Source organism: Akanthomyces muscarius, chromosome 3 (genome assembly GCF_028009165.1).
Source record: "Akanthomyces muscarius strain Ve6 chromosome 3, whole genome shotgun sequence".
Taxonomy (NCBI): domain Eukaryota; kingdom Fungi; phylum Ascomycota; class Sordariomycetes; order Hypocreales; family Cordycipitaceae; genus Akanthomyces; species Akanthomyces muscarius.
The window spans coordinates 2,676,949-2,703,300 of record NC_079243.1 but is presented as its reverse complement, the minus strand read 5'-3'; the positions used below and the strand labels follow the sequence as shown (position 1 = coordinate 2,703,300).

The window sequence follows — 26,352 nt, the reverse complement described above, 5'->3', positions numbered from 1 at the left end:
TATGAGTAAAGCACGGCGGCAAGGCAGCTGTCCACCGGAGAACCCTTGATGTGTCGACTGAATGGTGCTATTTTGTGTGCGACTCGCGGTTGTGCCGTGTTGCAGCGGTCGCGGGGCGGCAAAAGTCGGGGGCACGCTGTTGCAGCAAAAAAGAAAAACTGTTGCCGAGGATACTGTTCAATCAATGCAGATTTTCCACCGAGCAGAATGTCATTGCGGCCGTCGTAGTAGCGACAGAATGGCTCACGCTGTAGGAACAAAAGGTGTTGGAGGTGGTGAATTGATTAGGCGTGGAAGATGGCGCGCCGTACCTACCTACTTACTTGCCTCTAGGTGCCTACCTGTGGAACCTCATGCCTCTAGGTAGGTACTGGTACAAGCAGCCACCAGCCAGGTAGGTAGGTACCTAGGTACCTAGGTTGGTAACGTTCATGGGCACAGCGGGGTCGCCGCACCCAGACACTAGCGTACCCAGGTGTAGGTAACCTTGCACTTAGTTACTGTATCATGCTGGTAGACGTGCGATCTGGTCAAAAACCACCACACAGTTGCGGCACCTCTCCTCAATTTGAATAGCCGGACTCATCTACATTTCTAAAGGCCCCCAAATACAAATATTCCGGCTGGCATAAAGGAGACATTAGTGCCGTTTCATATCCAAATCTAGTTCTGCGTTTTTTAAAGCGCACCTCACGACAAACTTAGGCCTTCTTTCAGATCAATCACCACACTGGCGCAACTCGGCTTTCACACACTTGCACAAACGACGGGTGCTCGCTTACCCATGAAGCCAGCAACCACCATGGAGACTCGAATGAATGGTAAGGTGACAAGAACTTTGCCTAATCTTAATATTAGCAAGGCTTGTCATCTATCTTAAGGATAGTTTGGACGCTGTCAACACTTGTAAGTAATGGGCTGCTTACCTAATTTTGAGTGTTTGCCCTGCGAGTGGCACGCCTCCTTATCCACAAGCTTGTGGCAGCAGTGTATGCCTAACGACTACATTCAAGAAAGCGCTGCTCAGAAAAAGCAGCTGCAGCCTCACCGTTCTCTCTTTTTATAGAGAACTACGACATTGACGCCCCTTATCTGACCATAATTACTCGACAACTTGTGCTAACAGCATAATCCGAATCCTGGGGCCTACGGTCGATCAGTAGCTTACCTGGCGCTACACCGTGGTGTTGAAATTCGATAAATACTCTTTTAAGTCACCAAATAGGTAACGCCCTCCAATTTCGAATTATCTACAGACAAACTTGCGAGCATGAAATGCCGGACGGTGCTTTCGCGGGTGGGAATGCGGATCAGTCTGGCCATAGACGAAGCCTACATCTAACTATTCACAGTGCAAGCTTAGCATATTAAGACCTGCTGTTTCACGATCACGAAGGCCGTCATTTTCGACCGACGCGAACACATTCTCCAAAGAAAGAACCGAGAAAGTGCTGTTGCCAGTCAGAAGGGCGCCTTGCGGGCTCGACGCCAAATAGCCCAGCTTTGCTGCGGCGCTTGCGTCTAGACACCGAACTTGCTGCTGGATACCGACAATGTTTGCAGGGTAAGATCTCCACGAGAATACCAAGGAAGGCCACTTCCGCGAGGATCACAATATCTCCGGAAATTTCACAGCTAGCACTATGACAGTGCTGATACCAAGAAACATCCGAGAGAGGTTCTGGAAACAAAAGGGCAAATTTCTTACTCGATTCTGGCGTATTCTGGCAACATTTTCCTGCTAACAGACATATTCTATAGTAGGAAGGACATCTCGAAGCATGCCATCCGACAGAGTACCGTCTATTTTCCCCGAGAGGCCTATTCGGCCGCTCCCCAAGCGAAAGCTTCGAGAGAGGTTGTCGCCCGGGGCTATCGAAAGGATTGAATACCCCCCTACAACTGTCGATACAATTCCTTTATTCTGCTACCCAGTTCACAACGCGGGAGGGCCGCCACATGACTTACAAAAAGCCACCAGGGAGCACCATAGGCAATCAACCGGAACGTCCGACGATCAGGACTCGCCTAGTTTCTACAAGCACGAGCAATTGCCCATCGCTTCTACGGCGCTTATCGTTTCTACGACTGGAACACAGCTGCGGCCTGCTTCGCCAGAAGACACCAAATATAAAAAACCAGTCGATCAAGGAGCCACTTTGGGCCAAAACATTTCGGCTGCCTCGTCAGTTGATGGCTACGACTCACTGGAGAGCACGAACAACAAGAAGAAACGGAAGATTCCGTCAGCTTCTGATACCACATTACCAGGTTCTTTCGTCGTCAGCACCGGGTCTGTTGAAAAATTGGAGCTAGGAAGTGGAATGGTTGGTGGAAAGCAAGCGACGTCATCTGCCTTCGACGTGTCTGGATCACTGTCCATGCACAGTGATGGAATATCTGGTTCTGGGCGCGGTAGACTAGGTCGCGCACTGCATACCAGGAGTCCTTTAAGGACTCTAACCGACGGGAATAATTCATGGCCGAGTAGGCCGCCGAAGACCGGGCTGCATCAATCAGACAACGGTACGCACTGCTGACTATGACTCCTCAAGCCACCTCTTATCAGGAGCCTCGATGCCTGGAACAAGAGTTGACAGTATTTTTGCAGGTTGTGGAACAAGCGGTATCATTTCAAATGCTATAGCCAACGCAGAACGACTGGCCCCTTCTGGCCAAGAGAACGCGGATAGCTTGCTACGACAACATTCCGACTCTGGAAAAACCACACTAATGGCCTCCAAGTTCACCTTCACCTGCGGATCACAGGTGACTGGGCCGGCATCATGGCATGGTATGTCCCTTTGGATACTGCGGTAGCGCTAAATACTTACTTTTTGGGTTGAAGATAACCCGCCGGCGGGCGGCTCTGCCGAGTGTTCGCGATCAGAGCCCCTGGCTTATGGTAAAAACACGCCAGCAGACGTGATATCAAACAGCAAAGCCGCTGGAGAAGAACGAAGGAGGTCACGAAACGATAGCCGCCGCCAGCTGGAGAAGGATCTCATGCTGGCTGCTCACACTCGCCGACAAGCCGCTCTAAACGCTTACCATCACGACCCACCGAGGCTGCAAGACATCTGGATATGCGAGTTCTGCGAATACGAACGTATATTCGGCAGGCCCCCAAAGGCATTGATACGCGAGTACGAGTTGAAAGACCGGCGACTTCGGCAAGAAGAGGTGGACAGGCGACGACTATTGGAAAAAGCCAAAGCAAAGAGCCGGAAAGGAAGAAAGGGCAATAAAGTGACCAAGGGGACGCAATCTCAAAGTCAAGACCAAGTATCAGAAGGCCACGCTGTAACAGGGGCAACTGTTATCGAGGCCAGCCACAGTCACTCCACCCAGTCGGAAGACGGATATGAAGAGAATTTTGATGACTTCCGGTCTCGAGACCCTCCTGACATGCTGGAGCTGCATGGGAAAGGCTCATTGTCAGAAGAATTTCCTGTACCCTGAGCTTGAACGTGTCTAGTGTGGACAAAGCGGGCCGGCTTGGTGGGAAGTGCGACTCGGATACGCAGACAATTACTCTGAGGTTTTGGTTTGTCGCTGAGCAATTGTGTGCCAGGAGCTTACGCAATCAGGTAGCTATGGTGCGAGGTAAAAAGCTGGTCTCTCAGAATAATTTTATTAAGGAATAGAAGCAATGGGACAAAAAGATAGCTGCATCAGTCGGCCCTGGATGTATGCTGTCTTATTACGACGCGTGTTTGGACCAAGTGTGCTCTCAGCTCCTCGCAATGCTATGCCGAGAACATGCAGGCTTCGATCGAAGGCTTCCGAATTCGTCCCCTGAACTGCCAAATTAAGTTGCAGATTTCACAAAGAGCCAATAACTTCTAACGACCTGTTTAGTCGAGGAAGCGCGACAGCGGACCAGGACGCGTAAACAACTCAGGGGAATCCAAACGACCGAGGCAATGCCAAGGCTTGGTTAGGTTAGTTGGGCAGCACGGGCAGGTATGCCGGCGAGAAGCTAGCTGGCACACTAATAGAAGACGACGGAGGACAAAAGCTAATACGCAGTCGAGCGAACCAGTCTGGTTTCGGGCATGGCCTTGGAAAAGTTGGCAGCATTCCCTGGTTTGCGGCGTAGCTTCGCGGGCGAGCCAACTGAAAAGTGGAGCAGGAGTCTTGCCTAGTGGTTACGTTAACGTTAGTAGGTTGCCTTTGCTGGTTAGCCAGCCCAGAATCGATTTCTGCGCTGGGAGGCTGTGTGTCGTCATCGGCCTTTGGCGCTCCCCCTGCCTGAGTTTCAGTGGTTCTCAATTTGTCCCCGGAAAACTGGGCAAAGCTCCATCCTTGACTGGCCCTGCAGTGTGCGCTCCTCGGTAAGCCCAGATTTACAGATATCCCCCTTCGCTCTGTCACCATCTCCCTCAGAGTACCGCCGATCGATATTCTTCACCTTCTGATGCCCGTCTGCATCTAATCCGCCTAAGGCTCCCGTGCGGCGAAGTTGCCCGTCATGTTTGGTAAGCGCAAACATGCTGCACCAGTGCAGGTAAGTTACGTGCCTGTCTAGCACCTCTGTGGAATTTAAACTTTTCTGGTACACCGGCTACCATTCAGTCGTCAACGATCTTTCCTAGCTTGCCGGATTTGATTTCCCCCCCTCATTATCACCTTCAGAGCCACCCAGTATCGCTAATCATGTATGTTGTTCGTTCGCCGCAGCCGTTGACCAAGGAGACTGCCAATGCCAATGCTGCCACCGCCGCCGCTTCGGCGTTCATGCGTCGCGCCTCCGATGCCTCCCTTTCCTCCGCGGCGGCCGCTGCTGCACTAAGGTCCCGACCGACAAGCCCAACAAATGTGGCCGATGTACAATCAAAACGGCTCTCACGGCGAAGCCCATCCGTATCCTCTGCCACGGGCAAGCGACTCGAGTTGACACGGACGCCGAGTGTTGGCTCAATGATGGAGCGCACATTTCGATCGCCTTCGCCAGGCCGTAGTCCGGCGCCAATGCCTCGTGATGCGCCTCCCATCCCGAGTATTCCCAACACCGACAACTATAAGCCTCTGTCTCGACCAACCAGCTCCTCGCGCAAAGGTGGCCCCGGCTTGCAAACCCAAAACTTTCGCACAGCAAGCGAGAAAATGAGAGATGGTCAGAAAGGATCATGGTTTGGCGCTGCTACCGCCCACGATTTGCACACGGTGCGCCGGACGGCCTCGGAGCTTCAACTCTCCTCCGTCCGCGCCCCATCCGAACCAAGACCTGGGAGTGTCAGCCCATCAATCAACTTTTCGTATCCTCGCGCAAGGTTACGCTCGCCCACTGGCAGTTTAAGATCTCTGCAACTTGAGGATCAAACTTTGGTATACGACCCAAATTCTCGGCGCATGGTGCCAAGAGTGCAGCTGGAGGCCCGATCCCAAGCCATACACGAAGAAGACTATGATCGAGTTGGAGAAAGACCTCAGATCAAGAAGCAGCCAAAGCAGCCGAAAGAGCCGAAACAGCCTCGTCTGTCGAGAGCAGGCTCTCATCTCTCACGTGGCACCGTCGCGAGAACGAAAGCACCAGCTTTAGAAGCTGGCGAAGTAGAGCTGCAGCTGGCATCCAAGACACTACCTGAGCCGGACCTGAGCCAGGATATTGGACCCGAGGCAGGTACTGTACTACCGAAGCCGAAATCGAAGAAGAAGAAGAAGAAGAAGCAATCTCAGCCAGCTACCTCAAAAGGGCCCGGGTTAGCGGCAACGGAGACCACCGGCAACTCTGTTTCGGCAGAGTCGATTGTGGAACTGCCTTCGGCAACTCCAGAAAGCAGAACTACCCAGCCATCTAATGTGACCAAGACTGCAAAGTCTTCTAGCAACGCGAATGGCGCCACTCCTTCGCCAAATACGAAATCCAAAGTGAGCGTCGTGGCCTCAAGGGAACCTTCAGAGAGCCCCGCTCGATCTGCCAGATTTGCAGCCTCAACAGACCAACTGCTCGTACGACATGAGCCACCTCCACGATCACTTTCCCCTCGCAAATCTGCACTGAAGCATGCCAGCCCTACTAGAGCCGTGTCGCCTCCTGATGACATATCAGACACCTCTGGAGTTCCTGGCTCCCTGGTCCCTAATGATGACGCCCGCAAGAAGAATTTTCGAGTTAGCTGGGATGATCGCAGTGCAGTTGTCGTGAGCGAGCCTACTGCACAACATGCAGCCGAACAGGCTGCCAGCTCCAGTCCGCAGACGAAGAAGTCGTGGCACAGCATCGTCGGAAAGGGAAGCAAAAAGGACGTTATCTCTGTTGAAAAAGAGGAAACTATGTCTCCCAGACCCACCCTTCCTAGCTTTGGCAGTGTGCGGGAGAAGAAGCCGAAGGAGCAAGAAGAAAGACCGCTGGTTCGTCCTGAGCATGTTGTCCAGGCGGAAACTCCGGCAGCTGCTGTATCAGCTTCAACGGCAACTCCTGCATCTCCTGCCGAGCCCAATACCTCCAAACAGCGAGAGCCCTTGCCAACTGTTGTCCCAGTTGTGGAAAAGGAAGAGGAAGTTTCAAGCTCAGAAGACGGCCTCATGGAAGATACATCAGACGAGGACTCGGATTTTGAAGTAAACGCTGCTCGCACTGGCGTCAATGGTGCAGCGACCAAAAGCAAAGAGACCTTCGAAAGCCAAGTGCCAGAAATAGCTGTATCACATGCCAGCCCTCGCCAGCCGCAAACTGAACAGCTCGAGAATATAGCAACCGTCAACACGAATGACTATGATAGCTCTTCGGGTAGCGAAGAGCTAGAGATGAGCGATGCTCATACCCATGGTGCCAGCTTACAGATGGATGATATTAAGGAAGAGGAGGAAGAAGCGGATATGTACAGCGATGCCTACGAAGAGATAACGGAGCCAGACGGCGATGGTTTCTTGTCTTTGGACGCTGTTCTAGAAAGCCCAGCTGGCTCACCCAGGGCGAAGAGCGCGAGTGACAAGCTAGTCGTTGAAGAAAAAGAGCCTGAAGCTGCCGGACCTAACAATGGAAGCGACCTCCCGGACGACTGGGAGAACGCAAAGGCTTATTGGAAGAGTCTCTCGTCTGCAAAGCGGCGACAGCTGGAACAAGAAGCCATGGAGGAAGGCGAGGACGAGCACGAAGATCAGCTTACGGCAACGAAAATTGATAAGATCAAGTCTCTCAAGGCAGACACACAAACTACAACGCCTACGAAAGATCGATCGTACCAAATCGCTCCAGGCACGATCCAGCCATACGATAGCACTCCTGAGTCTACACCAACCAACGCAAATGGCAGCAGTATGCGAAAATCAATGAGAGATACCCAGTATAGCGAAGCGCCGAAATCTGATCCCCGAAAGCTCGGTAGCAACCTTCGAAAGTCTATGCGATCAGAGCGCCCCGTTTCCGCTGGCGCAGCGTCTAATTCCCAGCCTTTCACCGAAACATCGTCTCAAAGCTCTACTCCCCGCATCAAACGGTCACTTCGCCACAACTCGATGGATTTGAGTAGCTCGGAAGGCAGCCCCTCGCTGAATGTGAACAATCGTCCTGCCTCATACCATGCGCCTGCAGACCCTGTTTCTTCCATGAGGCACACCCAAAGTCTGGGGGCGAACGGTTCCCCTTCTGCTGCTTCTACGGCACGTGGGCCGGGAATTAAGACAAATTTGCGCCGACATGGCTCGGATTCAAGCGAAAGTAGCTTTACACGTGCGCGGGCTGGCTCTTCTGGCACACATGAGTTCCGCAAGTCAATGCGAGACAGCATGCGCGAGCCACCAGCCACGTCCGACGGCATGCGGCCACTATCACCACCTGCTATGGGAGCACGACGAGACTCCGTCTCATCTCTCCCGTCAGGCGCTAGTTTTGGCGCAGGCCGCATGCGCCAGTCTCTTCGTGGCGAGTCAGCCGACCCACCAACCAGGAGGCGTATGCCCGGATTTGGGAAAGCGACCTCCAGTAAATCGAAGAAGGGAAAGAATGGCAGTCGATTTGGTGACTCAAGTGATGAGGATGAGAGACCCACGAGCATGAACATTTTCAAGAGTCGTTTTGCCGACTCCAGCTCCGAAGACGACGAACCGCAAACAAAGTCCAAGGGAAAAGGTCTACCTAAGTCGCTGCGTACAAAGCCAAATGCTCGTGCCACCTCAAGTGCCATCGATCTGCCTTTCGCTCGTGCTGGACGTGAGTCTCCCATTCTTGATAATTCTGTTGTCACTCAGCCCAAACGAGCACAGGCTGTTGGAAACTCGCTGCATCAACCAGGCTCTGGTCGCGGACCCCTGGTGCCGTTTCCGCAGTCTGATGATAATGACCAGTCATTCCGTCCCCGGCATTCCAGACGCGGCAGCTTCATCTCGCTGTTAAGGCGGAAGAAGGATCCTTCTAGCAAAATAACCCGCGAGCTGTCGGAGAGTGCTGCTCGTCAAGATACGAACCTTGAGCGCAGTCCAGAGGAGCTCGATGCGCTTCGCAACACTCCATTGCACAGGCGCGGCCCAAGCTGGCCACTTCCCGAGCCCGGTGTGACTGGGCTCGGAGCTGACCAGCACTCACCAGAGCGCCCATCCACCGCAGGAGGAGCCATCGTCAGCACCAGCTCCAACAAATCCAAGTTTATGCGACGACGTAGCGCATCACAGGGCATGGTGCCAGCCGACACCGCCGACATGGACGATGACCTGATCACAGATGCTGTCCCGCAGAAGAAGAAGAAGTTTGGCGCACTCCGTAAAATGTTTGGACTGCACGACTAGAGACCTGCCGTCTGCTGCTGAACAGCATTGCAACCAACAACTGCCATGGAATGGACACTGGCGCGGGTGGCCGTTTCTGGTAGCATACATTCTCATGACCAAAGTATGGTACATCCATTTCTCCTTTCATTGCTCGTCTTTGCATTTCTCATGTTTTTGCTCCGGCGAGAAGCCATTGGACTCGGCTTCCCAATGCTAACGCCCCGATTCGTCGTCATCTGTCATTCATTCATATACCGCCTTGTTGATATGAACATGTATCGTCATATCTTGTCGTGTGCGATGGGTCAAGTATTCCGAGGGGGGAAATGTCTTATTTGTATAAAGACAAAAGTTAATTGCTTTCTTTTCCCTGGGTGGCACGAACTTGCGTCCTATTTTGTTTTTGCACGTCTGTTATAGTTGTTTGTGGATTATATTACAGAGGGTTGAATTATTGTTAAAACTTGACTTTTGTCTCATTTTAGGTGCTTGGATCGCGCGCAGGAGAGAAGTGTTTTGAACAGTGTTTGTTCTTGTGGACCTACATAATATATTACTCCCGAAGGTCTGCGATCAGTTGGACTATTTTCGACTTTCTAGTTTGCTACGATAGCTTAATGTTATTTTGTGTAATACTGCAACATAATCGCAACGCAACGAGTGAAGCTGGAAGTCTACAACCAAAGCCAGGGGCCCCAGAGTCGGGGCCTACGAAACTTGGTTTATCACATACACGTGCGATGTACACGCTTCAGCTCACAGTTGACTGGAGGATGTCATATTCGTAAGTAACGATTCAAATTTAATATACTCACATAAACGCCGCATTGATGCATTCCGTTCCGTTTTCCAATCCATTTATATACTAATTTGTTTGCCATGGAGAAATTTAAATGCTTTTATAGATGTCGTGAGGATGTCGGACCGACATGGATTGGAGCTAGACCCCATTAGCATGCACTGGCCAGGTCAGTCGTAGCCCTTGAAGTCGCGCATGCCTCAACTGCGCGATCTTTCTTTTTCACGTTCCAGGAGCAGAGTAAGCTGGCTTTTAGTACGCCCCAAAGGTAAAGCGGCAGAGCTGCTTGGTTGCGTTGGCGTCAAGCGAGATTCTAGTAAAGAGGATGCCGAAGAACCTCCGTGTGGGCTCATATGATCGTCTTGGGCAAGGCTAGAGGTTGATATTTGAGGTAAGTGTCTTGTGCTTCCAGCCTGGTCGATGATGGTTCCTTGTGCCGCCACATTGGTGGTCGAAGAAGTCGCCTCGGTAAACAGGGAGCGCTTTGGCTTGGTCATGGACAGCTCCCTGGGTCGGTCTGGCACAGTACTCGACTGCGACCGGCGCATCATTGGTTGCTTGCCAAGGGCAACATTTTCACGAGCTGAAAGTTTTGATGATGCTTTGTGGTCGTTTTGTGTGACGCTGTCCGCACAGGGCATTGCTATGCTCGTCTGCAAGCAGCCAGCATCGGTAACCTCGGTGTCGGGTCGACCACCACTCCGCACTTGCCGTGCTGACAGGCTAGAGGGTTCTTTACGAATGGGCTGCTTTCCTGTCGTAGATGGCTTGGAAGTCAGTTCAGGGGTCGCCGTGAATGATTGTGGCTTCAGAGAGATGGCGTTTCCCCGCGCATTTGCTTGGGTGTTGGTGAATGCATGCCCGGAGATGCCAAAGCCATTGGCGAACGTACTTCCTGATGATGGAATATCGCTTTCTACGCCGTCTTCCTCTGCAGATTCGTGAGGCGAGATGAAGTGAGCGGTATGCTTGGAAACGTTTGAGGACGAGCTGCCCACCTTTTTGAGAATAGGAGGCAGCTGAGATGAACGGAGAGTGGTGGCAGAGGATGCTCGTGCAGATGTTCCACTGTGTTTTGGAGTCGATGCACCAACATTTTCTGTTTTGACGGGGAATTTGCTCTGCAAATGGGCCACAATCATATCAATTGTCAAGGGAGGGGCCTGCGCTCAGGTCAGCTGGAGGTCCGGCGGGGTGAGAAGCGATACATGGTACAACTTACGTCTGGCCCTTCCCATCGGTTTGGAGGCCCTCTAAGTGGGACAATGGTTGGGCCAAGAGAAATGTCCTCAAATATGCGGGCAAGAACACGGCCACTAAGTTTGGACCGGTCACTGCCCCAGACATGCCACCAAAAGTTCTCCAGACGGCGAGCGGTGGGGTCCTTGAGCTTTTTGTTCGTTGTGGTGTATACTTGAAATAAAGTATGTAAGTACGTGGCAGTATGATGGTTGTGCTGAGAATAAAGCTCACCATGCCAGAATTGGCGCACCTTGTCTGCCGGTAAGGTAGAATAGCCAGCTACTTCGTCGTATACGGTGCTGGAGTTGATCAGGATGCCTTTGGGTAGCAACATTGGTCCGGGGGGGTCCATGGCGAGGAGGATGCAGGGTCGAAGTAGATGTGAGTGGAAGCGAAAGAGTAGGGAGGAATAAATCCAATCTCCAGGCGCCGGCAGACCAGGGTCGGACGGCACCGCCGCGCTGTTGTGAAGCCAGATGATTTAAACGCAGGTTCGGATACCCAGTGAGGTGCGAGTGTCGAGTTTATGCTTGACGGAGATGCATTGTTACGATAGTCCGGATTTTGACGGTAGCCAATATTCAAATTATCATTTCCAAAGAAGAGAAAAGCGATGATTCAGGCTTTTGCGGCCTGGACGGCCTCGAGTGTTGAGCCCAAGGTAGGAGAGAGTCGGCGCAGCACGAGGTCCGGGATAGGGCAGCCCTAGCAGCAGGCTTTTTTCGGCGGGACCAGGATACGGCCAGCGAGGTACAAAGTAAATCGAAGCGGCGACCAATACGCTGCAGTACGGGTGTAATGAATAAATTGCTTTGTGCCGCCTTGCCCGGAGCACACGAGGTCGGCGGGGAAATGTGTAAAGGAGACTGAATCCAATCAAATCTGGCCAATTGGGTGTTGTTGGAATGGGCAGGTTGGAGCGAGTGAATGAGTGCCAAAAGTCAAGGGTCGAGGGCCGCGGCCGGAGAGGGCGAAGCTGGGCAGGAGCTGGCACTGGCAAACTGGCAAACTGGCAATCCGAGCGAGAGTGGGTGGAGACTTGAGGGCGTTGAGGGCGCGCGCCGACTCTGACTTATCAAGTGAAGCACTGCAACACGGACAGGTACGATGGCGGAACGGCGCAGGAACAAGGACCAGTCGAGCCAACCATGGATAGGTAGGTAACGTACCTAATAATAAAAGGTTAGGTGGGTAGGTAGATTGACACTCGTAATCGGCCCCGGCACATGCATGGCCTGGACCCAACGAGGAGGAAAAGCTCGACAGGGCATGTGCTGTAGCGGCCTTGCGCGCTAAAATAGTGCCCCAGATGGATACCTACCTACGTACCTAGGTACCTAGCACTCTACCTTACATATTGAGTATGTACCTAGGTAGGTACCTATTTAACAGGCCACAAGCCTTCACTAGTCAGTTACCTACCGCACTGGTAGTTATCACGGATACAGTGAGTGGGTGGTGTGCTCATACCCTCGTTAGCATAAAAGCAGCCGGCTTGGGTCACCCGCCCAGTTTATCATGATTAGCGCACCGTACTGGTACACAGATGGTTACAATACTAAATTTAATCTGGTCTCAACTTACTTCGATATCTACTCGTGCAGGCAGGCTTTGCTGCCGAGCGTCATCCACCGCTGCCCTCGTCCAAGAAACTACCAGATTGGAGGAATCATGTGGCGTAGCGGAACATGCAACCACCCGCACGCACTCTTATATTATTTGATACTACACAACTTGCTAGCGCCCATTGTTCTCTCAACTGCCATGCGAGCAGCAAATCAAATACTTGGTCCATAGACCGAGGCTGCGTCACAGCAATAACTCCAGTCGGTGCCGAGTACAAGGGACAGCCTGTAACCACACCGCCGCAGGTAACCGTAGCTCTTGCCAAAGCCCGTCTTGGACAATAACGACTCGAAATACCAAGGCCTTTCTTCTTCTTCTTCTTCTTCTTCTTCTTCTTTTGGCTGCGCATAAAAAGAGGGAAAGTGATTGGTATCAGTATGTTGAGACTGGAGCGGTGGCAGACATATTTAGTTCAAGTAAATAGCAGCCACGAACAATGTGGCGCCAGCCAATACCTAACTCAATGAAGCGCACCAACCGGTCTCACAGGCCAACGCATCACGCGGCCCTTTTCAGGCCAGGGGCTACACAGGGATTGGACGGGCGTCTACCTCGTGACGAAAAGTCCGCCGGGAAGTCTGCAAGCCTGGCTTCAGCAGCGCCATGATTCACAGGAGAGTATTCTTATCACGCCGCTCTACGGACCCTCATGAAACAGCCTGATCACTAACATCGGCCTGCAGTTCCCGGTGAGCAACTTCATAAACCAAATGCCGCGTCGTATACTAAGACATACGGTCGCGTTGTTCTAGAAGGGAATGTTATATTCATGCTGTGTGGTACCGCGGGGGGATGCCCCAAACTCCTACAAGTAGATGCTGGGTGTGGCAGTGCGTAGACCCTTGCCAGCCTCGATCGCCGTAACCAGTATCCGTAATACAATTGCGTTTCTCATCATCACACATGTCACGTGTAAGGACTTGCATTGTGTTTCCCTTTTCTCAAAGAATTACGTGGTCCAAATATCAGTTGTGTCTCCATGTGCCGGCATAGGTGGCATTCTCAGCGGCACATATATATATTCCTTCCACTATGTTGATGGTAATCGCCACCTCTATAACCGGTAATTCTAGGCGCTCTCATTCAGCAGAGCAACCCATTTACGTGAGCGTGTAACCTCCGTCCACCCGGAGGTCAATGCCGTTGACGTATTTGCTGTTCTCCGAGAGTAAGAAAATAACCGGTCCCATCAAGTCGCTGGGATCACCCATCTTGCCCATAGGAATCAGAGACACCCATTTCTTCTTGAGCTCCGGGTTCTCGTCGAGAATCTTCGCCGTCCTATAGTTGAACTCGTGTTAGAAATCAAATTCGTTGGCCATCCATCCCTTCAAAAAGAAACAACTCACAATGCAGTCATCATGTAGCCAGGGCTCAGACAGTTGACTCGGATGTTGGCATCAGCCCATTCGACTGCCAGGGAAGATGCGAGGTGACGAACACCAGCCTTGGACACATTGTAGGGTCTGGTAGTATATTGTTAGTCCACGTTCGTTCTTAATCTTGTTAATACACAAGGCGTGTCTTACGTCTGAGGCTGGGGAACGTTGACAATGGAGCCAGACATGCTGCCAATCAGGACCATGCTTCCGGGCGCCTTGCGCTCCATGAGATGGCGTGCGACAGATGTAGCAAACAGGTAGGTGCCGTCAACATTGACAGCCCACAGCTTGCGCAGGCGATCAATGGGATAGTTGACGGCCTCGTAATTTTCAGTAAAGCCGGCAGATGTAACAAGGTTGTCAATCTTGCCATGCTGTTCGATGACTTCGGCGATGCAAGCGTCGACGGAGGCGGGGTCCGAAACGTCAGAGAAGTGAGCCGTGACTTTGGGGACTCTGCGCCATGTTTTGTTAGCACGAGTGAACTGCAGAAAGAGCTGAAAGTGCTCCAGAAAAGGGAGTCAGAATTTACCGCTCCGCGTTGGGATTCTCTCTCATGAAAGCCTCGACGAGGATCTTGGTCTGCTTCTCAGCTTCCTCCTCTATAGATGGGTCAGCGAGACTGCGCGAAGGAAAACAAATAGTTTGCGCAGGGCAATGAATTATCTCGCGGGCAGACTTACTGTTCATGTCAACCAGGGCGACATCAGCGCCAGAGTATACCATGCCCTGGGCGATGACGAGACCCAAACCTCGAGCACCTCCAGTGACGAGACCGACATTCTTGTCAAGGGAAAAGGTTTGGAGAGTCGGCTTTACGTACTGACCACCCGCACGGCGGACGGGCTCGCTCGGGAGCTCATCTTCGGGAGGAAAGGGGATTTCGATGTCCGAGTCGGTCTGGGAATGGCTGCCAGGCTTGTTGCGACGAGGTGGCCCGTCGTGGAGGGCTCGAAGGGTAACGGGCGTCTGGCTCACCAACGCCGGGCGGGCCACGACGCAGCGGCGTGCAGCGCTGCGCACGAGCGGTGCGAAGCGTGAGGCCATTGTGTGTGATTAGAATTTGGGGTCACGTCGATTGAGCAGCAAGGCGCCCGAACTGATCCAATTCAACGTGTTGTGCTCAATGCAGAGCTAGAGGGGTGAATCAGCAAGCAGCTTCAAGAAAAGACTAGCGCAGATCGTTGACGACGAAGACGCGGAGGCGGTCGGCGGGGGGACGAAGAGTAAACAACGCAAATGACGGCTGAAGTATAATAGCGACGACAAGAAAGTAGATGACTTCAATTGAGAGGGAGAAAATAAGGAAGACGGAGAAAGGAGATCCGGGGAGCAAAGTAGGACTGGCTGGCCACAATTATAGTTAAGCATGCATTTGCCCGGCCCCAGAAAAAGGCCCTTGAGAGTACACGTTCTCCATGTCAAGGGCTCCGATGACCGCTTGCCCTCGCAGCTAGTCGCAGAGAGGGAAAAATTGTCAGGAAGCAGCGTGTACTGGGGTCAGCATCTTGCTTCGTCTACCCCTCCAGTCCACGATGAGAGCTTTTATTATGGAGTTGTGATGAGTTGCACGCCTAGAGCTCCTCTGTATCTGGTACATCTGGTACACACGCCCCTCCCAGTGGGCTGCTCGCTCCGCAAAAGGAGGCCCGGGGCGGAGACGAAAGGTACCCTGCCGCCCATGCCTCTTGAAATTTTTGATCTTGGGCGGGTTCGGTGTCAAGTGTGTGCTGATCTGCAAAGCTGTGTGACTGGAGCTTCCAGCTCAAAAAGGTCGAGAAGGTGTCACAGAAAGAATTTCCGCAGTGGCACTGTCCAGTACAGAACGGGGATCAATCAGCTAGCAATAAAGAAGCATACGACGACCTTGCTTTGCAGGATTGACTTCACTTCTCCTGCCAACGATCGGTCTGACTGACAATGTGGTGGTCATCCCATTACGGTATTCCGAAGCAACCACAGAGCCATGGTTGTGTGGATACGAATTGAGACAGTTGGGATGGGATACTATTGACTACCTACTAATACCGGCTTGCCTTCCAGAGCTGAGTAGACGACACTATAGTGCCCTTGGCAATCAACAACGCCTACAGTAGAAGCTACTCAGTAACTGCGTCACGCTGGCACCTGGCTACGCTGCTTGGCTGCAAAGCAGAACTGCGGTTCTCCAGTGTTTTGTTCCAGAGCCCCGGTATTCAGACGTGCCCTTCCTTACGGCCCATGCGGCTCTCCCGGTATGTCCGATAATTGCCATAATTGAACATCCATATATTCACCCACAAATTATCCTGTTGCCAAGCCAAGCTTGTACAGGAATTATGGGCAATGGTTATCTAGTGCTTGTCAGAATTGTCAGCGGTGATCCAAACCACCATCGATTAATCACGGGGCAACCAGGCTTCCGGAATTCGCCAAACTCCACTGCATCTACCACTTTATTATTTAGAACAGCGCCAGAGAGTAATCATGCCTCCAGCTGACGACGACAACGTATTCCGCATCTTCTGTCCAGCAACAGCCCGAATTGCTCGGGCTGTCAGAGAAGCAGCCTCCACGATGCCTTCATTTCCATAGACACAGCTCTCGGTTCCAGCCCGGCGACTGCAGCTGCAGCTATCTGGTCGGCTGAGGCGGGCCACTATCGCCGACTCCCCCGTACCGACATTCCACTTTTCCAGGCAGCAGAATTAAATCGAAGAGGCTGACTCTGGTGGCTTGTAGTGGCCCTTCTAGACCAAAACTTTTTTTTCTTTCTCGAGGACTTGCAAGCTTCTCCCCGTCCCTATTAAAACTCTGTCCAACACACACGTGCGGTTCGCAAAGACAGTGCAGCTCTCGCATACAAGTCATCTGTTTGAATGCGTCAATTGAAACAAAAAAAAGTATACATGCAGATCATGTCTGCCTCCGCTGTACGCCAGTCATGATGATATCTTCTATAAGTGTTTTTTCGTGCGTTAGCCAGTGTGCCAATATTCAGAACCCCGGCTCCAGCCTGTTATTCTATCCCTTAAACATTGGCGTACTGCTTATTGAAAGCGCGACCAATGACCATGCGTCGAATCTCCGACGTACCCGCGCCAATCTCGTACAGCTTGGCACTAAAAGGGAGCAATTGTTAGCCAACGGGTAGCGAGTCAAATGTGGCGAGGTATATGAAGCACTTACTCTCGCAGCAGGCGCGACGCCGGCATTTCCTCCACATATCCCATACCACCAAGAAGCTGGATACAGTCCAGAGAGCACTCCGTAGCACGCTCGGCGGCGTAGAGAATAGCACCAGCGCAGTCCTCGGTGCGGATCTTGCCCTGCTCATCGACAGCGCGAGCCGTCGCGTACGTGTATGCCCTCGAAGCCTGGAGCTTGGTGTGCATATCGGCCAGTTTGCCCTGAACAAGCTGATTGTGGGCAATCGGCTGGCCAAACTGCTTGCGCTGGTGGCTGAAAGGTAGAGCGACGTCGAGGGAGGCTTGCATAAGGCCCAAGGGGCCGGCGCTGAGCACCAGGCGCTCCAGGTCGAGACCCTCCATCAGTACGCGCACACCACCGTTAATGTTACCGAGAACATTCTCCTTGGGCACGAACACGTTGTCAAACATGAGCTCGCCAGTGTTGCTTCCGCGCATACCCATCTTGTCGAGCTTGCGCGCGCAGCTGAAGCCCTTGGCGGTAGTATCGACAATGAAGGCGGTGATGCCCTTGGAGGCCTTCTCAGGCTCCGTCTTGGCATAAACGACAATGACATTGGCGTCGGGGCCGTTGGTAATCCACATCTTGGAGCCGTTCAGGACGTAGCCGCCATCAGCCTCCTTGGCAGTCGTTCGCATGCTGACCACGTCGCTGCCGGAGCCCGACTCGGACATAGCCAGGCCACCGATGCTGGTGCCGGCAATCAGACCGGGCAGGTACTTTTCTTTTTGTTCCGGCGAGCCGTTGAGTTGCAGCTGGTTGACGCAGAGCTGGGAGTGCGCAGCGTAGCTCAGCGCAATCGATCCGGATGCGCGCGAGAGCTCCTCCATGACGATGCAGTGCGCCTGGTAGCCCAGTCCCAGTCCACCGACTTCCTCGTCAGCTGTGATGCCCAGGAAGCCCGCCTCACCCAGTTTCTGCCACATCTCATTAGGGAAGGCGTTAGACTTGTCCGTGTGCGCAGCAACCTCCTCCGAGATCTCGCGTCGGGTAAATTCTTGGACACGTTCACGGAGCTCCTCCAGATCTTCCGTGGTAGGCGCCTCGAACCCTTTGGGGTGCTTAGACGAGTGCAGACGGGACTGCATAGACGTCACTGTGACAGTTGGACGCAATTGCCTGGCGACAGGGCGTGCCAGCACTCTGAGGGCCTTCAAGCTGGACATTGTAGATTCGCACGGTCGGGTTTTGGGTTGAATGAAAGAGGTGACTCTCAGAAGACAACTGTGCAAGTGAGAAAAAGTCTAGGTTGGAAAAAATGCAATGTGAAGGGGAAATACCAGATCCTGGCTTGGCCACCAGAAAAGTGCCGGTTCCCCGGATTATGGCGGCCGAGTGCGTTCAGACGGCTCACGTGTCGGCTTAATGCGGCTTGTAGCGGCGGCCCGGCTACCCCAGGTTTCGCGGCCGCGATGGGTTCGGCTTAAGGAGCCTCTTACTAGAAGCTGCGTCCCCGTTTGCGTGCGAAACACTACATTTTCCTCTCCCTCGCTCGGTTCAATCTCCCAGAAAGCACAGCACAAGGACGAAGCAGGTGCATCAGTCGATTAAAAGGGCTTTCTGCACGGAGCAAATTACCTGCGTCCTCAACTTTTTTCCCTCTTTGCGTCACGACCCGAACAATGTCCCTCGTGCGACCCTCGCAGCAGGCGGCGATGCGCCTCGTCCGTCAGATCAGCCGTCAATCCACCGCCGCCGCCAGACTCAACCGCCAGGCGCGTAGCGTCGCGAACCTCAGCTCGCCGCACCAGGCAGCAGCCATTTCGAGAATCCAGAGCAATGTCGACATCTCGTCAGACGAGTACAAGGAGAACCAGAAGCAAATGGGCGACGTCATGGCACAGATGCAGGACCTCTCTGCCAAGATCCAGCTGGGAGGCTCGGAAAAGGCACGCGCTAAACACCTCGCTCGCAAGAAGATGCTGCCCCGTGACAGAGTCACTGCGCTCATTGACCCCGGCACAACATTCATGGAGCTGTCGCCAATGGCTGGCTACGAGCTCTATCCGGAGGCCGAGGTCCCCGCTGGTGGTATCATCACCGGTGTGGGCGTTGTCGAGGGTGTCACCTGTGTCATTGTCGCCAACGACAGCACTGTCAAGGGCGGCACATACTATCCTATCACTGTCAAGAAGCACCTTCGTGCTCAGGCTGTAGCTCAAGAGAACAAGCTCCCGTAAGTAAAATATCCGTGCCAGTATTCGCCTGTGATCGGTCACTCAATCGCGCTAACACTTGCCGCGTCCGTAGTTGCATTTACCTTGTCGACAGCGGTGGTGCCAACCTGCCTCACCAGGCTGACGTCTTCCCCGACCGCGACCACTTTGGTCGCATCTTCTATAACCAAGCCCGCATGAGCTCCCAAGGCATTCCCCAGATCGCCGTCGTTATGGGCCCCTGTACAGCTGGCGGTGCCTATGTCCCCGCCATGAGTGATGAGAGCATTATTGTTCAGGAACAAGGCCATATTTTCCTTGCTGGTCCTCCCCTGGTCAAGGCCGCCACCGGCGAGGTCGTCAGCCACGAGGACCTTGGTGGCGGTAAAATGCACTCTTCTGTCTCTGGTGTCACCGACTACCTCGCTGTTGACGACGCCCACGCTATCGTTCTCGCCCGGCGCAGTGTCAGCAACCTGAACTGGCCCGAACGCTCCGCCGCTACGAAGGCACCAGCCAAGACCTTCTCTGAGCCTCTCTACGACCCCGAGGAGCTCCTCGGCATTGCTACCACCAACCTTCGCAAGCCCATGCCAATTCGCGAGATTATTGCACGCATCGTCGACGGCTCCGAATTTTCCGAATTCAAGAGAGACTACGGCACGACCCTGGTGACTGGCTTCGCTGAAATCTACGGTCAAAAGGTTGGCATCATCGCCAACGACGGTATTCTCTTTGCCTCTTCCTCCGTGAAGGGTGCCCACTTTGTTGAGCTTTGCACGCAGCGTGGTATCCCTCTCGTCTTCCTGCAAAACATTTCTGGCTTCATGGTCGGCTCTGCTTCCGAGCGTGAGGGTATCGCCAAGCACGGCGCCAAGCTTGTGACTGCTGTCGCCTGCGCCGACGTGCCCAAGTTCACCGTTGTCGTCGGCGGCAGCTACGGTGCGGGAAACTATGGCATGTGCGGCCGCGCATACAGCCCTAGGTTCCTCTGGATGTGGCCCAACGCTCGTGTCGGTGTCATGGGCGGCGAGCAGTTGACTGCTGTCATGGAAACCGTTGGACAAAAGGCCGACCCAGAACTCCGAGCAAGAATCGAGCGCGAGAGTGATGCAACATTCTCTTCTGCTCGTCTTTGGGTAAGTTTTACGAAGAGAAATCACAGCTATCATCCCCCTCTCTACTCAGCATACGCTGACCTTGATGGAATAGGATGACGGAATTATCCCCCCGCAACATACCAGGCATTACCTTGGACTCGGTCTCAAGGCTGCTATGGGCGGTAGGAATGAAGTCAAGGCCGGAGATACCAAATTCGGCGTCTTCAGAATGTAAAATATCACAAATGGATCAAGAAAAACTCAGCAACAATTTAGATGAAATTAACCAGGCAAGGAGCGGTCTGCAGCCGTACAACTAACCACAAGAGCAGGCTTGGTATTTTACCGGATGCTCTAGAGGCGGGCAGGTATTGTGTGAAGGAACCTGAATTGAAATCAAAGGCGCCATACACAGTGAGGACAGTGAGGGCTATCTTCTGAAATTTTGCAACAAGTGTAGTATGGTATCTTGTCTGAAGCTAGTCAACGCCAGTGCTATCATCGCTTACGCGGCTATAAAACAAGTCATGGCAGAAACGAAATAAAAACAGTACATTCCAATCCTTATGCAAGAGTTCGTCCTTTCATCTCCATTCGCAGTTTGTATCACAATACGGGTTATATTCCGCGAGTGCATTTGCCCTTCGCAAACTCTCACCCGGCTTTAGCTCCTGCCCCTCCAACAAGCCCATTTCCAAGGTCGATACTGTAACCGACAAGGTTAATAGAGCCACCATTACCAATAGTAATATTAGAAGCTTCTTTTTGTGTAATCTTTGCGCCAGTGCCAGAGTTCGCTGTAGAAATCTTTGTGAGGAAAGCTTGCACATCACTCTGTGCATCTTGTGCAGTGTTCACGCCTTGCTCCTGGAGAACAAATAGCACAGACACGCGGCAGAAATCAATAACAGTGTCTGTAGCATTGAACGGTTCTTTCTCATTGTCGCGAGTGCGAACAATCACGGTATCAGTTTCCGGGCTGGCCAATCGTGGGTTCGATAGGGTGGCATCGGATCCAAAGCCTTCATTGCTTATCTGGGAGGCCCATTCAGCGCTGGCTTGTCGTGCAGCCCTTTTCGCTTTTGGAATCGCCTGCGTTTCCGAGTTGGACCGAGAAGAGCGGCCATTGAACGTAACGAGCGAGTTTTGTGCAATGCAGGAAAGACCACTGGCATTGATCTTGGCCAGTATTGAAGTGCCTGAGAGTGGAACCGAAAAATTGGCGTTCGCTTCGGCGACGAGCCTCGGGATCGATTGACCAAGAGTCACATTCTTTATGGTCGATGTCTTGTCCGTGGATACCAAATCAGTTGTCGTGCACCCAACTGAACCGGCAGTACCGCAATCCGGGCCAGTGAAACCCCCACTGCATATGCAAGAACAAGTCCCGCGAGAAACAACGTTGGTACCGCCATTGAGACAAGTGAGATCTTTTCGGCACTTATCAATTCCGTTGCTGTCGTTTTGCGATGTATTCTTGTTGAAGACGAAAAGCTCAAGAGGTACGACAATAGCCGCCACAATGATGCAGAGAAGCAGAATTGTGACCACAATAAACGCCCAGAGTGGCAGCCCGCAGCAACGGCGTTTGGATCTGCTACTCTTATCTGCTTTCTCGGCTCTGCCCTTTGAGCCAGATTTCAACGGCCAACCACCTTGTCCGAGCCAGGAAGATCGGTTCGGTCCGTTGTTGAATTGAGGTGTCGAGACTGGAGGTGGAAATGCCGCGAGCATGTCAGAGAGTCCAGAACCCGGACGGCCACCTAAATTTGAACATGTTAGCATAACAATGGAGGCGCGGTGTCGGACAACAAAAAAACCCACCTCGAGTGTCTCCACGGCCCTCTGCGTTCAGTTGCTTTTCACCCAAAAAATCACTCAGATTGTCCATACGACTGGTGGGCCGTTTGCCTTTATCAATCATGGCAGCAAGTTTGGTTGCTCTGCGGATAAGATCCGGCAGGCTAGTAAGGCTACCCCGTGATTCAGCTTCTCTCACCGCATCCATGTCGATGCGCAGTCCTCGCTTCATGGCCGAGTTGCGAGTATTATTTGCTGACGCGCTCTGACCCATGCGAAAGTCCGTGGGAGTACCAGAACTTGCCGCAGCATAGGCATGAATAATGTCGTCCTGGCCGGGCTGACCCTCGACCATTCTCGAAGGCTGCTCTGACATTCGTCTCGCAGTGCCCAAGACATTCCAAGACGTCCTCTTATCATTGGCTCCCATACCTTGCAGCCGATTCACATCGGCAGGGCGTTGCTGATTTGGGCCGAGGACAGAAATCGCGGCAGAATCCAGCTCAACCGGCTGCACCAACCGACTTTCATCACCAAAATCACCGTCGACTGACTCAGGGCTGACATCTGTCATAGATTCTTCATAAAATGTTTCCGCATTCTTGTTACGGTTGTTCTCCGCAGCAGAGTTCCAGTTCTCAGGCATCGCAGCACTGGAGGCATATGAGCCGTGAGACCTCGAATACGGGTTCTCTTCGATGATGGGAGAGACAAATGAGGCATTAGAGTAGAAAGACGACGCGCCTCTCCGACTGGAGGGCGGGGGTCCGAGAACGACACCCTTTTTCTGTTGACCTGTCTGATTCATAGCATTGCTGGAAGGAAGTTCCGTTATATAGCCAGCACCAGGGGAATACTGTACAGAAGAGTATTGTGAGCTTGGCGAGAGCTGGCTATAAATGCTTTCCTGTGGGCTTTTGGCGGTCCGTACCGGCGCGATAAACAAAGGGGTGGGTTCTTGCAGGCGGGCTTGGTCAACCATTGACGGTATTCGGCTTGGTCGAGGAGGTCGCTGGGGTGCCTGCGGAGGTCTGTTGGCGGGAGGTCGGTATGAACTGGGAGAGGCGGCATTTCCAGTCGGAGATGGGGTCTCGGGGGCCGGATATTGAGGCATCGGGGTCGGTCTAGATATGATTTTCCCAGCACCTCCTTCATATTGTGGGACACCTTTTTGCTTGAAATTTCTCGAAGCGGGAGACGATGGTGACTCTGCCACACCCGCTGTAGAAGGATACACTGGCGTGGAATCTTGCATTCCTCTTTGCTGTCGCTGCTCGGCCAGCATTCGCGCTCTAGCAACAGAGCCAGGTTTCACCATTGGCGGATCCATTCTGCTGCCATTATACCGATCACTCATCTGGCTTGCCGTTGTACTCCTGTGCAGTATAGAGAGCGCTTCGAATTTTTGGCGAAAACGGGTGCCACAGTCTGCAGTGCAGGGTGAGGATCGCAGCCGGTACAAACACAATAGTAGTGTCCGTGGCACGGCCTAGGACAGTGGGATTCGGCGGCTCTTGTTTGTCTCTGTTGCGTTTCACTGGTCAGTTTGATAGTACCAGTGCTGCGGTTGTCTTGTAGTAGGAGTAGATTCGCGGGATGATGATCAAGTTGACCATTGTCCACCACTAACTAGGTGTATTCAACGATGGTGGGGAGGCAGTGAGACACACTGCTAAAATTAGAAAGCTTACCAGGCCTGGCGCGGATCCCAAACTTTCGGATAATCCAAGACTGTGAGTCCTAGACGGTTCTATTTGAGCGCGCAATGAAAGGCAAAAAAGTGTTGAGATCTCGCAGGGCTCGTGGATCCAGACGAGGCTGCAGAGAGATTGAAAATGCTTTTGGGTGGGTAGTCGTGTTCCGCGAGTGCAACGGCTGCGTTGTTCGCTCACTGTTCAATGCGACACACGAGTAGTGTTTCAGGCGCCTGCTGTACCAACGGAGCAGTGTACCTACGCAGCAGTATAACTACTGCTGCATGCTAATGATGCTGCAACAATCGGAAGACAAATGTAGGCTGGAAAGAGAGATCTGGGTTTGCTGGAGCAACTGCGCGTGGTAGCTGAATACCAAGTGAGAACGACGCCGCTGGCGAAACGAGCGATTGGGCGAGAGAGTGACTGGAAACGAAGGGACGCGTTGGCGACGATGGCCAGTAGAAAGAATGGACAAGGCAAAAGAAATGCCAATAAGCGAGAAGAAACGATTGGAGGAAGACGAATAGAAAGAAAGGAGCGTTGAGGAAGGAGCGACGGGCTATGCAGTGCGAGAAAAGAATGGTCTCGAGTAAATGAAAGGTCGGGGAGCCAGTTCAGTGATGGGTTGGTAAATAATTAGCACTGCAGGCAGCTCGCTACCTAGCATTGGAGACTCGAGAGTGGCACCACCTTAGTGCTTCTCGTTGCGGCGTCCAGAGCACGGGTGCACAGCCCTCCACGAGAATGATAGGCCGCTTGCAAGGCGTGCGCTAACAAAAAAAAATTAGATTACAGGCAGGCCAGTCGACAGAGACGGAAAAGAAGAGGCAGCATTACGCACATGAAAAATTTGGGAAGCCAAAGGCTAGATTTGTACGGGCAATGCAGATTGGGGGGGAGTCCAGGGTTTGGTTTGCCTTCATCACTCCAGACATGTAAATACGGATACGCTGCGACGAGGCCTACAATCGTAGGTCACCAGATCATTGGCTTTGTCTCAGAGGCGGCGCGGTCCAACGAGAGCTGCAGAACAGCTCGTACCGGCCGACGACTTACACGCGCTAGTGATGCTACTTGTAAATAAAAGGCACCAGAACGAAAAGGGAAAAATGCAGGCAACTGGCTGGCGCAACTGGCCCCATGTTAGTTACTTTAGTGCTGCGAGGCGATCCTGCGATCGCACTGGACCGTCTTGCGTCCGTTGTGCTCCATCGGGCAGCAGAAGCGGCAAGGGGGCCTTGGTTGCAGGGGCCGCACCAACGCGATGGAGGCAGGGAAGCCCAGCAGCACCATCAAAATATGCGGCTGCCTGCATGAACAGCTGGCCAGCACAACGGCAGAAAATTGGAGTCTGTCAGGGGTCTGTCTGCGTCAAGGGCTTGGTTTCGCGGAGTCCGAGTGAGATGCAAGCACTTGAGCAACGGAGGTGCTGGTGTCACTTGAACTGCTTTGCTCAAGGAAACCACATGACTGGGACTACGCTTCCATGCACATGGCCAGATGTTCCAGGCAATACCGGCTTGTCATCTCAAGTTCCTGCTCTACTGAAGCCGTACCCGTGAAATCTACTCTCAGCAGCATGACAGGGAAAATGGCATGCAGCTTGTTTCGAGTTTGGGGCAGGAGGGGCAAAAACTAAGTACTTGCACACCCAGAAGTTCAATTTCAAATTATTACGTCCTGCCCTTTTCCCTCTTCGCATCGCAGCGCTACTGCAACTAGCTACATCCGAGCGAGCGATGACCCTCAGTTCACATCAAACTCATTATACTAGCCAGCGGTCAGCCCAGCCACCGTGATACCCTCCCTGAGTGCCAGTACGCAGGCGGCGCTGAGCTTCGCAGGCACACATGACGGATGACTTTGGGTGTAAGAGAGTATTGCCATGTGTATTCCCCCGCTCTCCTCTGCCACACCGTCAATTGCTTCTCACAACTCCGCCGCTTTCTTCTACTGGTATGAAATTGCATGCTCCTTGGCGGGGCTCGAGAGGGAAAATTGACAGACGCCTGGAGCAGGGTGGCGTGATGCCTCAATTCGCGACGCCGTGGCTTGTTCCAAGTTGAGACGGACCCGGGGCATTGTCCAGTCGCAGGTCTGGCTCTCATCACCCGCAGCAACACGCCTAGCGTTAGGGCATCAATTTGCATGCTACCTATTAGCCTAGTTTCCCCAAGAGCTGTGGCACAGACCTGAATTAAAGGGTCGTGATGCAACCGAACCTCCAGACCTTTGCGTGCGCCCCCTGGTCCGTTTTTTTCTTTTCTTTTAGAGCTCAGGCAGTCCAGTCCAATTGGGCCAACGCCGCAAAGCCCCCTGCTCACAGCGGCCCAATCCAAAACACTAGCGTCTTGTTCCTGCAGCAGGCATCCATGTCTGGCCAGTGCGAATGAAAGGCCGAAGCACTCATGATTGGCGCCAGCGCAGCCATGCTCTGTTCAATCAGCCTGCTGCGCCCAGTCGCCGCCATCTTTGCTCCTTTAATTACACTGCCAGCAAGCTCGACGTTGTTTTGTCCATCCTCGATAGTTATTCCCGCCTGCTGTCTTGTTCAGACTTAATTGCCCGTTGAATTCTTTTCACGCGTCACCTCTGCGAGCCCGCTTCTTGCCCACTACTTACTTAGCTTAACAAGTCGGTCCTCGCCGT

The 26,352-nt window shown here is 52.9% G+C and overlaps 9 protein-coding genes across 10 annotated transcripts; 4 read left to right on the top strand and 5 right to left on the bottom strand.

The window, feature by feature from the left end:
• Positions 1-2,324: 2,324 nt before the first annotated feature.
• On the top strand, positions 2,325-3,043 carry LMH87_002235 (uncharacterized protein; the record flags this gene model as incomplete). The annotated part of the gene is made up of 4 exons (XM_056193655.1): positions 2,325-2,526; positions 2,612-2,794; positions 2,849-2,905; positions 2,982-3,043. 4 exons carry the CDS (start codon positions 2,325-2,327, stop codon positions 3,041-3,043), a joined length of 504 nt encoding a protein of 167 aa, XP_056050669.1.
• A 1,431-nt stretch (positions 3,044-4,474) lies between these two features.
• On the top strand, positions 4,475-7,334 carry LMH87_002234 (uncharacterized protein; the record flags this gene model as incomplete). The annotated part of the gene is made up of 3 exons (XM_056193654.1): positions 4,475-4,510; positions 4,684-7,264; positions 7,327-7,334. The coding sequence occupies 3 exons, from the start codon at positions 4,475-4,477 to the stop codon at positions 7,332-7,334; spliced, it is 2,625 nt and encodes an 874-aa protein (XP_056050668.1).
• Positions 7,335-8,107: 773 nt separating this feature from the next.
• LMH87_002233 (uncharacterized protein) lies at positions 8,108-8,730 on the top strand (the record flags this gene model as incomplete). The annotated part of the gene is made up of 2 exons (XM_056193653.1): positions 8,108-8,158; positions 8,212-8,730. 2 exons carry the CDS (start codon positions 8,108-8,110, stop codon positions 8,728-8,730), a joined length of 570 nt encoding a protein of 189 aa, XP_056050667.1.
• A 981-nt stretch (positions 8,731-9,711) lies between these two features.
• Positions 9,712-11,105, bottom strand: LMH87_002232 (uncharacterized protein; the record flags this gene model as incomplete). Of its 2 annotated transcripts, none has more annotated exons than XM_056193651.1 (6): positions 9,712-10,265; positions 10,404-10,442; positions 10,510-10,530; positions 10,602-10,674; positions 10,734-10,924; positions 10,985-11,105. In XM_056193651.1, 6 exons carry the CDS (start codon positions 11,103-11,105, stop codon positions 9,712-9,714), a joined length of 999 nt encoding a protein of 332 aa, XP_056050666.1. The 2 variants fall into 2 exon arrangements, with proteins under 2 accessions (XP_056050666.1, XP_056050665.1); XM_056193650.1 differs by having other exon boundaries at positions 10,247-10,278.
• Positions 11,106-13,479: 2,374 nt separating this feature from the next.
• On the bottom strand, positions 13,480-14,808 carry LMH87_002231 (uncharacterized protein; the record flags this gene model as incomplete). Its single annotated transcript, XM_056193649.1, has 5 exons — positions 13,480-13,660; positions 13,729-13,845; positions 13,909-14,217; positions 14,294-14,363; positions 14,445-14,808. The coding sequence occupies 5 exons, from the start codon at positions 14,806-14,808 to the stop codon at positions 13,480-13,482; spliced, it is 1,041 nt and encodes a 346-aa protein (XP_056050664.1).
• A 1,963-nt stretch (positions 14,809-16,771) lies between these two features.
• On the bottom strand, positions 16,772-18,038 carry LMH87_002230 (uncharacterized protein; the record flags this gene model as incomplete). The annotated part of the gene is made up of 2 exons (XM_056193648.1): positions 16,772-16,862; positions 16,930-18,038. The coding sequence occupies 2 exons, from the start codon at positions 18,036-18,038 to the stop codon at positions 16,772-16,774; spliced, it is 1,200 nt and encodes a 399-aa protein (XP_056050663.1).
• Positions 18,039-18,572: 534 nt separating this feature from the next.
• On the top strand, positions 18,573-20,441 carry LMH87_002229 (uncharacterized protein; the record flags this gene model as incomplete). The annotated part of the gene is made up of 3 exons (XM_056193647.1): positions 18,573-19,126; positions 19,201-20,245; positions 20,319-20,441. 3 exons carry the CDS (start codon positions 18,573-18,575, stop codon positions 20,439-20,441), a joined length of 1,722 nt encoding a protein of 573 aa, XP_056050662.1.
• A 1,405-nt stretch (positions 20,442-21,846) lies between these two features.
• Positions 21,847-22,988, bottom strand: LMH87_002228 (uncharacterized protein; the record flags this gene model as incomplete). The annotated part of the gene is made up of 4 exons (XM_056193646.1): positions 21,847-21,969; positions 22,031-22,051; positions 22,206-22,862; positions 22,938-22,988. 4 exons carry the CDS (start codon positions 22,986-22,988, stop codon positions 21,847-21,849), a joined length of 852 nt encoding a protein of 283 aa, XP_056050661.1.
• Positions 22,989-23,495: 507 nt separating this feature from the next.
• On the bottom strand, positions 23,496-24,626 carry LMH87_002227 (uncharacterized protein; the record flags this gene model as incomplete). The annotated part of the gene is made up of 4 exons (XM_056193645.1): positions 23,496-23,530; positions 23,698-23,746; positions 24,394-24,473; positions 24,545-24,626. The coding sequence occupies 4 exons, from the start codon at positions 24,624-24,626 to the stop codon at positions 23,496-23,498; spliced, it is 246 nt and encodes an 81-aa protein (XP_056050660.1).
• Positions 24,627-26,352: the final 1,726 nt, after the last annotated feature.